The sequence below is a fragment of the Hyla sarda genome, chromosome 9 (genome assembly GCF_029499605.1).
Source record: "Hyla sarda isolate aHylSar1 chromosome 9, aHylSar1.hap1, whole genome shotgun sequence".
NCBI classification, from domain to species: Eukaryota; Metazoa; Chordata; class Amphibia; order Anura; family Hylidae; genus Hyla; species Hyla sarda.
In genome coordinates, this window is record NC_079197.1 from 134,028,871 (window position 1) to 134,044,661 (window position 15,791).

The following is a 15,791-nucleotide window of genomic DNA, read 5'->3' on the forward strand; positions in this document are numbered from 1 at the left end:
GTTTCTCCAAAAATAAGACCGGGTCTGATACTTATTTTAGTTACAAAAAACACACTAGGGATTATTTTCAGGGTAGGGCTTATTTATTTACGGCATGTACATTGAACAACATACATTGCCCCCCAACGTACACCACCACCCCCGCCAGTTTATCAGCCCAGTGCTGCACCCCACACCGGGGGACTAATCGTATCGTATGTCAACCGCGAGCGCTGCTTCTCTCCCCCCCCCCCCCCGCCAAATAATTATCAGCCGCTGCGCTGTACTTTGCATTCCTGTGCCCGGGCTGCAAATATTAAAAAACAAACTTTAACTTGCCTTCGTCCTCCGTTCCCCCGTTGCTAAGGAACCGGCGTCACCGTTCTCCGCTGTTCTTGCTGCTTCCTGATTTTGAGACGTCACAGAGCCTTCAGTCTATCACCGGCCGCAGTGATGTTCCGCCTCTGCCGATGATAGGCTGAGCCCACTGTCATGTAAGAAGCCGGCCGGCTTCTTACATGACAGTGGGCTCAGCCTATCATCAGCCTTTCATTTGCAGCCCGGGCATTGCCTAGGTCTTATTTTCGGGGTAGGGCCTGATAATTTTCGGGGTAGGGCCTGATAATCCAGCTAGGGCTTATTTCCGGGGAAGGTGTATTTTCAGGGAAACACAGTACTTATAGTAGTGCAGCATAGTGGGCATTTCCACAGACCTTGGTGCAGCACTGGTGATACAAGCTTTTACATACCCCACAAAACCAGCTGTTTTGGAGATGCTATGACCCAGCCATCTTAGCCATCACAAATTGGGCCTTCTGACCTTTATGCCTGTCCAGCACATCAACTTCAAGAACTGACTAACTGCTGCCTAATATGACGGGTGCCATTGTCATGTTGTATTTTGAAAAAAATATGGATTGTTGTCACAAAGACATTTTGCTAAAACTAAAGTAGTTTTTGTCAGCTGTGAGACCTTATAGACAGGGCTACATTTTCCCTTCTCATGTTTGATCGGCTGAATTTACCACAGATGTCTCCAATAAAGCTGTAGAAACATCTCATAGATGCCCAAGAGAAATGGGAGGAGCCAGAGATAAATTTCAAGTGTCACAGCAAAGGGTCTGAATACATACCTCCATGTGAAATTTTAGCTATTTCTTTTTAAGGGTAGTGTCACACACAGCACATCCACAGTGTTTTTGACGCTGTGGATGCACTGCTGTCAGTCGCAGAGCGAGCTCCCTGTAGCTCTGTGTATCTGCTCATAGCGACTGATTTCCCACCGCCAGTCGCGAGCTGACACACAGAGCTACCCAGCTGCAGCAGGGAGCTCGCTCTGAAGACACTCTAAATCCCAGAAGCGCATCCGCAGCATCAAATACTCTGCGGAAGTGCTGTGTGTGACCCTACCCAAAATTTGCCCTAATTTTTAAAATTCTGTTTTCACATTCTTATGAGTGCAGGATGATTGAGGGTGGGGGCATTATTTATTTATTTATAATTTTTTGTTTATTTTAGCACAATGCAGTAACATAACAAAATGTGAATTAATAATATTTAATTTAAACTTGAAAACATATTTACATATTGATGTCTATCAAAATTTACATTGAAAATGCATCAAAAATCTCAAAGGTCAAATGGTGTGGGCTGCAGAGTTTAAAATGAATGCGTAATTTTTTCTGATCTCAAAAGCCCCTTTTTAACATTAGATTTCTTTTTCTCCCCTTCAGCCGGGTGTTCCCTGACAAGTCCTCCCTACTTAGTGCTGCCTTTGAGTTGGCCACTGAGATTGCCAGCAAGAGCCCTGTTGCTGTGCAAGGAACTAAAGTGAATTTGGTGTATTCTCGGGATCACTCGGTGCAGGAGAGTCTGAATTACATGGTGAGTGATCATTCTGTCATTTGGACCTCGGTTATTACAGTCAGGTAACCCTGTTCTATCTGTGTCTCAGGCCACCTGGAACATGAGTATGCTACAAACCCAGGACATCATGGCATCTGCACAGGCCGCTTTGCAGAAGAAGACCCCAAAAGACGTCACATTTTCTAAACTGTAGGAGTTGTCTGAATTAAAGGGGATTGATGCATCTGGCTGGATGGCAAAGACGTGCGATAGCTAAAGTGTCCGACACGAGTGCAAAATCTCTTTCCTGCTGATCGATAGTGAGGAGTTATAGAACAGCTGTTAATGCCTTTATATCAGAAAGAAGTGTATAAACCATTACAGCATACGCATAAAAAAAAAAAGTGCCCATATTTGCTCTGCAAAAAAAAAAAACATTTCTAAAATAAACGTCCTTGATTTAAATGACCATTTCCAGAATACTTCCCCTCCGTAATAATTTTAATACAATTGAGGTGGCACCATCTCTAAAGTAAGCTGCGATTTGTTTATTCCTGCAGACATTTCTTGTTTTTAATAGAATTTCCTACACAACTGGTAGTTCTTTTGTGTACTATTACAAAGTTTATGTCGATGGGGGTAGAATCCATATATTTTATTTTATAGGTTTTATTTATAAATTGCACATTGAAGGTCTTCCAGTATCAGTTTCATTTTAATATAATCTTCTATCGCTTCAAGACATGAAACTTTCTAATATAGTGTTATCCCACTTTGTACTGGCTTTGACATGCTTTTGCTTGACTTCCCCTTGACAGAAAGTTGTGTAGTTCTTTCATTTTTATTGTAGTATTGTCTCAGCAGCTCCCTGGCTCCTCCCTCCTTCCAAAGGCAACACATTGTCCTGTCACAGAAGTCTTGGCTGGATCTTGTCTCTAGAGCTCAATTCTCACTCCTTGAGTGATGTCATCACTTCTGACCAGCCACTACAGCCCAAGTCACCACCTTTCCCCAGCCCACACACTCCTGAGATAGAGAGATATATATATATATATATATATATATATATATATCTATCTATATCTGAGAGAGACGGATAATGTGTGTGTGTGTGTGTGTGTACACACATGGGGCCAGCGTGTGAGGGGGCCCACCACCCTTCGCTGCGCTGCCGTTGCTCACTGTTCTAAAGCGCTGCGTCGCATAATAGTGCAACGGGCAATTTAGACAGTGAGTCTGCAGCTGGCCGACCTGGGACTGACAAGGGACGTCGCGCAAGTGTCATCCCTACGCAGACCCGTGTGTTGTCTGTCTGTGTGTTGGGGGGGTATGCTACCTAATGTGGGGAAACTATTCTACCTAATGTGGGTAATCTGCTACCTAATGTGGAGAAACTATTGTTAGGGAATTCAATGGATTCCTTCAAATATGTTGTTTGATTCCGAATCGGTAGTTAAGTGACTCGTCTAGAAGAAGAATGAATGACACAGACTCCAGCTGTATATAGACTCTTCTGAGCTTACTACAGAGACCAAGATTCTTATAGCACACAAGAGAGAAGCTGGCACACTGTCAAATTATACGCAGTTACAAACCTATGTCTCATCTCATAAGCAGGAAAGAAGACTTCAAACTAAATGGCCTTGAAGCTTTCCTGTAAGCCCAGCAATTGTAACCTTGAATATGTTTCCTGGCTATAATTCCTATTGAAGTTCATGATAAGTTCATAATTAAAGAAATACAGACAAGATGGCAGATTATAGACAACATGGCTGATGATATACAAGATGGAGTATAAAATATAAAAGGAGTATATGAAAATGTGGATAAAAACATATAACAAGCTGATTTTCCTCACACTATGCTACCTATTGTGGGGAAACTATGCTACCTAATGTGGGGGAACTGCTGCCTACCTAATGCTGCAGATTAATGTGAGTTGCAGTGCAAATTTATGGCATAGTACTTTATTTATTTATTATTATTCATTTTTTTTTTTTTTTTTTGGGGCCCTCTGCTGTTTGTATCCGCCCCTGGTGTAGGGGTATATTCACATGCTGAGGATCTGCTGCAGGTTCATTGTAGAGCATCCACAGAATGCTTCATTTAGGGTATTTTCACAACCAGCTTTGGTTGGGGCACAACTATGGAAGGCAAACTGGAAAGAATCCTGTGGAAGGACTGTGATTGGAAGTCCTAATTGGAAGCAATGTATTCTGGTATTCTGGGAATTGTAGTAATGAGCCAGCTGCTCTCTAACATCTAAAGCAGGTGTTGGCTGGAGATGTCCCTAATAATAACCTAAACTCACCATAACATTTTTATCTATTCTATCTGAATCATTTTATAAAGCCGGAAGAGCTAAGCCTATTGATATATATCTTTGTGGGCAAACCTTTAGTATAACATAGAAAATCCAAAGTAGTCACAGCACTGGTAAACGTCCAGATATTTTAATCCATTAAAATCCACAAGGTACAAAAGGTGCAATCCAACATGTTCGAGGTAAAAACTTCCCCCTCTGACACGTTTCCGCCCTACTGGGCCTTAGTCATAGATGCAAGTAGCTCCACCTATACTGGGGTGAATGTACAACATATTAAAAAACAGAAAATACAAAAAAAGAAAACGAAAGAAGCTTCAATAACTCATAACCAAATCTAGCTTATGATTCATGCCTTTGGGATACGAGGTATCAAACATAAGAATCCAAAAACCTTCCCGATTCAGCAATTTTGAACATCTGTCTCCTCCTCGTAACGGCTTTGTAAACCTTTCTATTCCAGCACTACCATTGCCTTAGTATAATTTGTAACCTTGATTAGTATCCCTGCTCTTTCCATTCTTAGGAGTCCAGTGGACGGTGTCACTCAATAACAGGACCGCCCACTGGACTTCGAAGCATGGAACGATTGACATAATGAATAAGGTGCAAGTTATACCGAATCTTTTCCCACAAAGATATATATCATTCTGCTCTATAACATTATCCTCATAGCCTAGATGACATTTTCATGGTGACTGGTGTACTTTTAGTTAAACTGAAGTATAATAGACACAGGGGGAGATTTATCAAAACCTTTCCAGATGAAAAATTGCCCAGTTGCCCATAGCAACCAATCAGATTGCTTCTTTCATTTTACAGAGGGCTTTTTAAAAATGAAAGAAGCGATCTGAATCTCCCCCCCCCCCCCTGTGTAAATGTGTATTACATTAGAAAAATGTTTCCCAACCAGTATGACTCCAGCTGTTGTAAAACTACAACTCCCAGCATGGCCAGACAGCCTTTTGGTTTGGAAGCACGGCAGTAGAATGTCTCTAATGCCTGACCCCAGATGTAGAGAAGTAATCTGTTACATTCTTCCAATCAGTAGATGACATATCAGGGATGTCAGTCAGCCTCCAAGTGTTTTTCATGTAAAAAGTAGAATAAATGCTCCATCCCACCACCTATACACAAAAAGGTGTTCTCTGAATGAACTAAGGTAGCAGGACTAGAAAAGTTGCTCTGAGTGGGCAGAGAAAGCAGGACTCACAGGCTTTTTCTGAGTGGTTTACGAAAGCATTAAACACAAAGAAACATAGGAGGTGTCAGCAGAGAAGAACCTTTCAGCCCATCTAGTCTGCCTAATATTCTGATGAAAAGTCCCTGAGTGTATATTGTATGAAGGATAGCCTTATGTTTATCCCATACATGCTTAAACTCCTTCACTGCACTAGCAGATACCACCTCTGCAGGAAGGCTATTCCATGTATCCAACACACTCTCATTAAATCCAACACACTCACTTCTTTTAAATACCCTCTCCTCCTTTACCGTGTTGATTTTATTTATGTATTTAAAATTTTCTATCATATCCCCTATCTCCGTATACACCCATGAGCTCTTCCCTCTCTACTGCTAATACCTCTGCCTATAAACCCATGAGCTCTTCCCTCTCTACTGCTAATACCTCTCCCTATAAACCCATGAGCTCTTCCCTCTCTACTGCTAATACCTCTCCCTATAAACCCATGAGCTCTTCCCTCTCCACTGCTAAAACCTCTCCCTATATACCCATGAGCTCTTCCCTCTCCACTGCTAATACCTCTCCCTATACACCCATGAGCTCTTCCCTCTCTACTGCTAATACCTCTCCCTATAAACCCATGAGCTCTTCCCTCTCCACTGCTAAAACCTCTCCCTATATACCCATGAGCTCTTCCCTCTCCACTGCTAATACCTCTCCCTATACACCCATGAGCTCTTCCCTCTCCACTGCTAATATGTCTCCCTATACACCCATGAGCTCTTACCTCTCCACTGCTATACCTCTCCCTATACACCCATGAGCTCTTCCCTCTCTACTGCTAATACCTCTCCCTATACACCCATGAGCTCTTCCCTCTCTACTGCCAATACCTTTCCCTATACACCCATGAGCTTTTCCCTCTTCTCTGCGTATACCTCTCCCTATACACCCATGAGCTCTTACCTCTCTACTGCTAATACCTCTCCCTATACACCCAAGCATTCTGCCAGCATTACCTGCAGCTCTATTACGTCTTCCTACGTTTAAGTCTTCTTAAATTATGATCCCCCTAAATCCCTTTTCTCAGAGTCTGGGGTTATTCTAAAGCTTTCTATGTGAATGGGCGAGAAAACAGAACTCAAAGGTTTTATAAGTGGGCAGGGGAAGCAGGACTCACAGGCTTTCTCTGAGTTTAAAGTAAACGGCTTTTTAGATGGAAAAACTGAATTGTATCAAAAGCTTTAAAGGGGTACTCTGTTGCTCAATGTCTGGAACAAACTGTTCCGAATGCTGGAGCCGGCGCCGGGTGCTTGTGACGTCATAGCCCTGCCCCTCATGGCATCATGCCCCGCCCCCCTCATTGCTAGTCTATGGGAGGGGGCATGACTGCCGTCACGCCCCCTCCCATAGACTTACATTGAGGGGGTGGGGTATGATGTCATGAGGGGCGGGGCTATGTGGTCACAAGCTCCCGGCGCCTGCTCCAGTGTTCGGAACAGTTTGTTCCAAACACTGAGCAGCGGAGTACCCCTTTAATGTGCTATAATGTTTCAATTTCTTGTCTATTTATATACACTGATTGAAAACTTCTATATAGTTTAGTGAATCAGGAGATGGAGATGTAGCAGTTGTCTTTATCTGGCCACTCATATAAGGAGACACCAGAGCCATAAATATCACAAAGTGAGGGACATGATAACACTGACACTTGTCTGGCTTTAAATCCTTATTAAGAAGATTACACCCCTGTTAGCAATATTTAGACTTGACGCCTTTCAACTATTGCTCTCTTTCCACCCACACACACTGAACTTTACCCAATCTTTGAGTCACGTAAAGATAATAATTTTTTATGACAACTGTTTGACAGAATTGAGTGCAGAAAAATGCACCTGTTGTCTGCAGCCCCATTGGTTCTTATTGGATTAAGGGAGCAATTTGTGGCACTATATTATATAAAGGGGGGGGTTACTTTTTGACTTGTGTCATTGAGTCTTGATGCATAATCGACTGCACTGGAGATTCTGCTGTCTCCATAAATCATTGGAAAGACATCACTAAAGTCTTATCATTTTTATCTGATTATTGAACCTGTTTTGCCAGCACTAGGGGAAGCTCACTGCATATGGACCTATAATAGAGATAACTGAGACCGATATTCCTGTATATGCCTGCAGGCAGATGTTATTTTATCAGGGGAAGGCAGGGGATTTGGAGCTTTGTATCATAAAACAGAAGCTTTGATCTGCAATGAAGAATTTTGTATATGGAGAGGGGCATTTTGTCATCTTCACTGTGGTATTAGTGCTTACACGGAGCCCATTAAAACAAAAGCCCAAGCTTACTTCAAGTCTTGCATGTGCATATGTTGTTTATGCTATACAGAGGTGTACATAGATGTAAGATTAAAATGTCTGTGCTCTTAACAGTACCACACACATGTCCCCTGTCCCCGCCCCAGTGCAACCCACTTTGCCAGTCACCGCAGCCTTAGATCTACAAAGCCTTAAGCAGGACATTGAGCAATTGACCAATGCTGTTAAGGAACTTGCCATCTGACCATGAACCACCCTTACCCAGGAAACTTGCCCCTGCACCTGCTCCCCGCAATCCCAGTTACCGTAAACCTCCAGCCAATTGATATTTGGGGACTCAGAGACCTTTTTGCACCTATTGTAACAATTGGAAAATGCAGTGCTGGGATTTACCCTGACGTCGAGGACCGGCCCTCAGGAAAACAGTCACCAGGTCCAATCCCTGAACAACCTAAATCAGGACTCTCACTTTATATCGCCTCCTGCCCCTTTGTAAAAGTTATTGCAGAAGCTGTACCATTAGAGGTGTTGATAAATACAGGGTCACAAGTGTCTACCATACCTAAAAGTGTTTTCTATCAGCATTGGGATGCTAGTCTGCTGTGTGAGTCTGATGATGTCAATTTCAGTGTAGTAGCAGGTAATAGGCAACCAATCCCCAGACATGGATACTGGGAGCCAACTATTCAGTTGGAAAAGCATGTACTTACTGGGCCGGGAGTGATTGTAACTAATGTGACAGATAAGGGATCTGCCAAGTTTATATTGGGGATGAACATTATGAAAAATTGTTTTGCTGAAATATTAGAAGCCTTGCATGCCTCTCTTCCCCATCTGTCCCCTTCAGGCCAGCAGACTGCGCAGCACCACTTGAAAGTTCTACAGGTGGATCAGAAGTTTGCCAACAAGCAAGATTAAATCTGCCGAGTATGAGTATAAGACATCAGGTTGTTGACCTTACAACCCTATGCAGAGACTATTATCTGGTGTCGTGCACGTCCCGGAGTCAAGAATCAGGCCCTGCTGGAACCTATGCAACTAGAAGATCATCCTCTTGTCTGAACTGCGAGAAGCCTTGTCACTGTCACCAACGGGAGAGTCCCGGTGCAGTTAGTAAATCTGTCTGATTCTGCTACTGTTTTACCCAAATACACTCATGTAGCTCAGCTGTACCTCCTAGAGTCGAAGGACATTGTGACAGAACGTCTGGTGGCCCGACAGCATGCAACTCAAGTGGCCGAAGGATCCAGTGTGAGCCTTCCAGAGCCCTAGTTGGTGCAACTCCAGGTTGGAGACAACACTACCCCAAGGGACCGAGTCAATGGGATCATCAATGTCGCCAAGAGGTACCATGAGGCTTTCAGCAAGCACCCCACAGACTTCGGGCAGACTTCAATGATCCAGCACCGAATACTCACAGGTGACAGCCCACCTATCAAGGAAAGACACCGTCCGGTCGCACCAGGCATGTATCAGACTGTCAAGAAGATGCTGACATGAAAGAGGCAAACATGATACAAGAAAGTCGGAGCCCCTGGGCAGCGCCACTTGTTTTGGTCAAGGAGAAAGACGGCACATCCGCTTCTGTGTTGACTACAGGAAACTGAACAACGTTACGCATAAAGACGCTTATCCTTTGCCAAGGATCGAGGAGTCACTCACAGCCCTCAGGTCTACTGCTTACTAATCTACTCCACCCTGGACTTAATCAGGGGATACTGGCAAGTGCCCATGGCCGTGGAGGATTGGGAGAAGACCGCCTTCGTGACACCCATGGGACTGTTCAAGTTTAAAAGTATGCTGTTTGGGCTATGTAATGCCCCTGCTATGTTCCAGCATCTGATGGAAAGGTGCCTGGGCCATCTGAATTTTCAAAGTGTTATATTGTACCTGGACAATGTCATTGTGTATTCCAAGTCCTACCAGGAACACCTCAGTCATCTGTCAGACGTCCTTCAAGTCCTAATCAAGCATGGATTGAAGATTAAACCATCAAAGTGTAATTTTCTCAAACTCAAGTCCATTACTTTGGTCATGTTGTCAGCGCAGAGAGAGTCCAGCCCAATCCGGAAGAGTTGGAAGTTGTCAAGAACTGGCCAACCCCACGCACGGTGAAAGATGTCAGGAGCTTCCTGGGATTTGCCTGCTACTACCGCCGCTTCATCCCACACTGCGCCCAGATTGCAGAACCCCTCACAGCTCTCCTACAGGGTACGGAGAAGGAGAATTATAATAGAAGACTACCGATTGAATGGGCCGAATAGCAAGAGACAGCTTGCCGAGCTCTTAAACATTTGTTGACAGAACCACCCATCCTGGCGTATCCAGACTATAGTCATCCATTCCGACTATACACTGATGCCAGTTTTGAAGGTCTGGGAGCCGTCCTATCCCAGGTCCAGGATGGACAAAAGCGAGTAAGTACTATCTCGAATGACCCCCGACGAACAACCACCTGTCGAAGATGTGTGGGAAGATGTGGAGATGCCCCCATTTTTTCAACGGTTTGTGAACCAGAATTTTGTGACCGCCCTGATGGACGGTGAACCCAGGTCAGAAAAGGTTGAAGACCTGTACACCTGGAAAACCCTTCAAGATGAAAGTCGAGTCATGGGGGATCTGTTGGACTACCTTCTGGTGAAAAAAGTACCAACCTGTCTACGCTGGGCCCAGTGGGATTATGAGCTGAAATGTCTGTGACGACAAAGAAAGCGACTGTTTGTGCACAAAGGACTGTTGTACCGAAATTCTTTGGATCCTGTCTCTGGTGATCGACTTCATCAGATTCTTGTTCCCCAAAGAGACACGGCTATGGTCCTCAATGCATATCAGGATCAGTCAATACACTTCGGAGTCCACAAGACTGAAACTACTGTCAGGCGAAGATTCTATTGAATCGGAATGCAGAGTGACATTGAGAAATGGTGCAGTGAATGTTCTGTCTGTAATGTCACCAAGAATGTACGCAAGAGCACCCCTCCATTTCATCCAGAGTAAAAGGCCCAACCAGTTGGTCATGCTAGACCATGTCAAAATGTCTCCTACCAGGTCCAGGTATGCTTATGCTCTCACCATGGTGATTCATTTCTCCAAATGGGTTGTCGTTGTACCCGTCAAAGATCTCACACCCAAGACATTGGCCAAGATGTTCAACTCTTTTTTTTAATACTTTTTATTTTACATTTTAAATTTACATAAAACTTTATACATTGTTACAGTTGACTAAGTTTGGACATTGCAATAGAGTAGAAAAAATAGGCAGGGTAGGAAGAAAAAAGAAAGAAGATTGGGGAAACTAGAGCAAAGCAGGTAAAGGGCTGGTTAGAGTATATATGTCTGAGTATAGATAGACCATTTATTCACCTAAGTGAAGAAGTGCAACCTCTGGGCCCCAGGGGAGGTAGCAACCCAGTATTTGATTTAGTAATAAATGTACTTTGTTCCAAAAAACTTTTATGGGGTTGCACTCCCACCATATATGGAGCATTGTACCTATATTGCTATTGCATCTCCAATATCTGTTAGAACGTGTAGGGTCAATATGGTACACTTTTGAAGGGGTCAGATACCATCTGTACAGAATTTTCCTGGATGTTTCTAAATGTAAGATATTATGGGACACTTTAGAGGTGATCCCAAATGCAAATGTCCACTCCGATTTCTCAAATACCCTTCCCAGGTCCTGCTCCCATTTCTTACACCAGGTTGTGGTATCCTGTTCTGGAGAGAGTGACTTATATGCCCTAGATATGCCCCTCCCCCTCCCCCCCCCTAGTTAATATTGTATCTGCAAAAAAGCAAGTATAAGGGGTTTTTAACCAGGTGTACGGGATATGTGCAGAGTTTAAGAGGTGCCTAAGCTGTAAATATTTGTAGAAATCAAGGTTAGGGATTGAGAATTTTTGCCTTATGGTTTGAAAAGGTAGTATACCGTCATTATCCGAAATATCTGAATATAAATAAATACCTCTATTCTTCCATGATTTAAAGTTAGTATCTTTAATTGCTGTTTGTACAGCCTCCAGAGGTAAATCTTTAAGAGCAAGTGGGAGAATGGAATTACTGAAGGGAGTAGCCAGATGGAAAAAGCTGCTTCCATAGTAGGAGACATATTGGGCAATACTTTGCCAGTCAGTCGGGAAGCCCACATCTCCAGGAAAAGCGAACCTGAAGGTGTGAGTGAGCTTTCTATTTCCATCCAAGATTTTGAAAGATCTTCAGTCCACCAGGACTTCAACTGGTCAAGCAGAGAGGCATAGTGGTACCTCTTTAAATCAGGGCACCCTAAGCCTCCCTTCTCTACAGGTAAACATAGGTACCTTTGAGCCACTCTTGCTTTTTGATTTTTCCAAACAAACTTCATTAAAATGCGTTGTAGAGCTTGGATTTTATAATGTGGGAATGAAACAGGTAAGTTTCGGAAGTAGTACAGAATTTTGGGCAGTAAAAACATTTTGGCTGCTGCGATTCTGCCTACCCAAGAGGTGGGGAATCGTGAGTAACCTGAAATATCTTTAGTAATGGTTATCATCAGCGTCGCATAGTTAATCTGCATCAAATTATTCAAAGCTGAAGTTAAAATTATACCTAAATAAGGGACTTGACCATCACTCCATTTGCACGGGTAGAGGTCTTTCAAAGAGTTTTTAAGGTCAGGAGGGACTCCCATATCCAAAATTAATGATTTAGATGCGTTTACTTTGTAGAAACTTTTGTCACTAAACTCTTTCAAAATTTGGGATATTCCTGATATAGACTTTTCTGGTTTGGTTATACTGAGAATTATATCATCGGCATATAGACCAATTCGATGTTCTTTGTTTCCTATTTTAACTCCTGATATCTCCTGCGAATTTCTTATGTATTGGGCCAGTGGTTCCATACTCAAAATGAAAATCAATGGTGACAACGGGTACCCCTGGCGTGTCCCGTTTGTAATAAAAAATTCATTTGATAAAGCTCCCGAGGTATATATCCTTGCCGAAGGGGTAGAGTATAATGCCTGTATGGCTTTACCAATTTCTCCCACCAGCCCAAATTTGATTAGGACCTGTGACAGATATTCCCAATTCACCCGGTTGCACGCCTTCTCTGCATCCAGGGTAAGGAGCAGAGAAGGCGTTCGACGATTCTCCAAAATATGAATAATATCCAAGAACCTCCTAGTCCCGTCTGCCGTCCTTTAACAAACCCCACCTGATCATTGGACACCAGGTCCGGTAGTATATTTTCCAATCTATGGGCTAGCATGCATGCATATATTTTGAGATCTGTGTTAAGTAAGGCTATAGGTCTTAAGTTTGAAGGTTCGTGAGTGGGTTTGCCTGCTTTAGGGATAGTTATTGTAGTAGCTTTAAGCATTTCCATTGGAAAAGCAGCCTTCCCCACAGCTTCATTAAAACACCTTGCTAAATAAGGTGCCAGACTATCTTGGTGTATTTTATAATAAGCATTCGATAACCCATCTGGGCCCGGGGATTTATTATTTTTAATATTTTAATAGCTGATTTAACTTCACAGATAGAAATGGGATTTGACAGGACCTCCTGTTTTGTTGTTACCTGCGGGAGATCCACCTTACTTAGGCAATATAGGCCAATTCTTAAGTTTGGTTGTGTAATGTTTCTATCATCCTTTAAATTATACAGTGTTCTATAATAGTCCGCCAAAATATTAACTATACTTTTGGGGTCAGTGATCTTATCCTTATTTACATTGTACATGTAAGGAATTTGCGTTTTGACCTGCTGTGTTTTTAATTGTCTGTCCAGCAGCGCTCCTGGGTGGCCCCCCTGCCAGTAGTGTAGCAATTTTGATTTGCGTAGCACTGCCTCAAATTTATAGGCTTTCATAGCATGAAGCTCTCTAGTTAACTCTACTATATCTTTTGACCTTTGCGGGTCGATCTTTACCTTATTTAAGTTATGTAATTTGGATAGTTTCAATTGAATATTTATTATTGCTTCTAAGTTTGTTTTCTTAAAGTGAGATGACTGTTTGATAAAATGTCCCCTTATTGTGGCCTTGTGTGCACACCAAAGAGTGGTGTCTGATACTAAGCCATTGTCATTAATAGTAAAAAAGTCTTTTAGTGTTTCTACTGTTGCTGGGGCATAACCATCATGCTTTAATGTAAATTCATTAAGACGCCAGAACGTTTCTCGTAAGTTATGTATCTGTTCCTTCAGGTAAATTGTAAAAGGGCTGAGATCACCCCAAGTTATGGGCCCAATGTTAGTTGAATCTACTATACTCCTATTATGACGTTCCAGTAGGAAATAATCTATCCTAGAATACATCTGGTGTCGACGGGAGTAGTATGTAAAGTCCCGTTCTCCAGGGTGTTTGACTCTCCAAGGATCTAAGAGGTTTTTACAAAGGGGTAGGTTCTGTTTCGTGTCTAGTGGTACTGGAATCCATAGACGGCCATTGGACTTTGTTAAAATCTCCCATCATAAGTAAGGTCCCCTTTTGTATGGGTTTAATTATTTTTAATAGTTTTTTCATAAAGCTACCGTATATATACTCGAGTATAAGCCGAGTTTTTCAGCACGATTTTTCGTGCTGAAAACACCCCCCTCGGCTTATACTCGAGTGAACTCTCCACCCGCAGTGGTCTTCAACCTGCGGACCTCCAGAGGTTTCAAAACTACAACTCCCAGCAAGCCCGGGCAGCCATCGGCTGTCCGGGCTTGCTGGGAGTTGTAGTTTTGAAACCTCCGGAGGTCCGCAGGTTGAAGACCACTGCGGCCTTCGACATCATCCAGCCCCGTCTCACCCCCTTTAGTTCTGTACAGTACTCGCCTCCGCTCGGCGCTGGTTCGGTGCTGCAGGACTGTCCGGTGAGGAGGTCGTCCGGTGGGATAGTGGTTCCGGGCTGCTATCTTCACCGGGGAGGCCTCTTCTAAGCGCTTCGGGCCCGGCCCCAGAATAGTCACGTTGCCTTGACAACAACGCAGAGGTACGTTCATTGCCAACGTACTTCTGCGTTATCGTCAAGGCAACGCCTCTATTCTGGGCCCGAAGCGCGGAGAAGAGGCGCCCCCAGTGAAGATAGCAGCCCGGAACCACTATTCCACCGGACGACCTACTCACCGGACAGCCCTGCAGCACCGGACCAGTGCCGAGCAGAGGCGAGTACTGTACAGAACTAAAGGGGGTGAGAGGGGGCTGGATGATGTCGAAGGCCGCAGTGGTCTTCAACCTGCGGACCTCCGGAGGTTTCAAAACTACAACTCCCAGCAAGCCCGGACAGCCGATGGCTGCCCGGGCTTGCTGGGAGTTGTAGTTTTGAAACCTCTGGAGGTCCGCAGGTTGAAGACCACTGAGGGCGGATGATGACAAGAGGATGATGAAGGGGGGGTGTGGGATGATGACAAGAGGATGATGAAGGGGGGGTGTGGGATGATGAAGGGGGGTGGGGATGATGACAAGGGGATGATGAAGGGGGGGTGTGGGATGATTACAAGGGGATGATGAAGGGGGGTGGGGATGATGACAAGGGGATGATGAAGGGGGGATGTGTGGGATGATGACAAGGGGATGATGACAGGTGATGATGATGAGGGTCTGGATGATGACAGGCGGTGATGATGATGAGGAGGATGTTAATGACTGGTCTGGATGATGACAGGGGGGGATGATGTATTTCCCACCCTAGGCTTATACTCGAGTCAATAACTTTTCCTTGGATTTTGGGTTGAAATTAGGGGTCTCGGCTTATACTCGGGTCGGCTTATACTCGAGTATATACGGTATGCTGATTTCTGTTTGGGCTATAGACTGCTGCTAAAGTGTACTGTATGTTATTAACCGAACAAATAACTATTACATATCTGCCCTCGCTATCTACAATTTGTCTTTCCAAACCAACAGTGATCCTGTCATTAAATAGAATTGAAACCCCACCTTTTTTACCCACCGCCTGGGAAGAGATAATCACTGAGTGAAACTTAGGTTTGAGTCTGTGCAAGTCTCCAACATTCAGGTGTGTTTCTTGTAAACAACAGATATCAGGTTTAGTCAGGTTAAAGGGGTACTCCGCCCCTAGACATCTTATCCCCTATCCAAAGGATAGGGGATAAGATGTCAGATTGCCGCGGTGCCGCTGCTGGGGAGCCCCGGGATCCCCGCTGCGGCA

General features: G+C 43.9%; 2 protein-coding genes across 4 annotated transcripts in view; both read left to right on the plus strand.

The window, feature by feature from the left end:
* ECH1 (enoyl-CoA hydratase 1) overlaps nt 1-2,527 on the plus strand; it is a 51,210-nt gene extending 48,683 nt beyond the window's left edge. The window contains exons 9-10 of one of the 3 annotated variants that reach the window (XM_056537852.1): nt 1,713-1,863; nt 1,934-2,527. In XM_056537852.1, the coding sequence (XP_056393827.1) occupies nt 1,713-1,863; nt 1,934-2,038 (256 nt within the window). In that variant the 3' untranslated portion in view covers nt 2,039-2,527. The remainder of the gene's footprint in view (nt 1-1,712; nt 1,864-1,933) is intronic. The other 2 variants (XM_056537851.1, XM_056537853.1) reach the window with 2 other exon arrangements.
* Nucleotides 2,528-13,955: 11,428 nt separating this feature from the next.
* LOC130291287 (galectin-4-like) overlaps nt 13,956-15,791 on the plus strand; it is a 35,253-nt gene continuing 33,417 nt past the window's right edge. The window contains exon 1 of the mRNA XM_056539887.1: nt 13,956-14,033. The gene's annotated coding sequence lies outside the window, so the exon portion shown is untranslated. The remainder of the gene's footprint in view (nt 14,034-15,791) is intronic.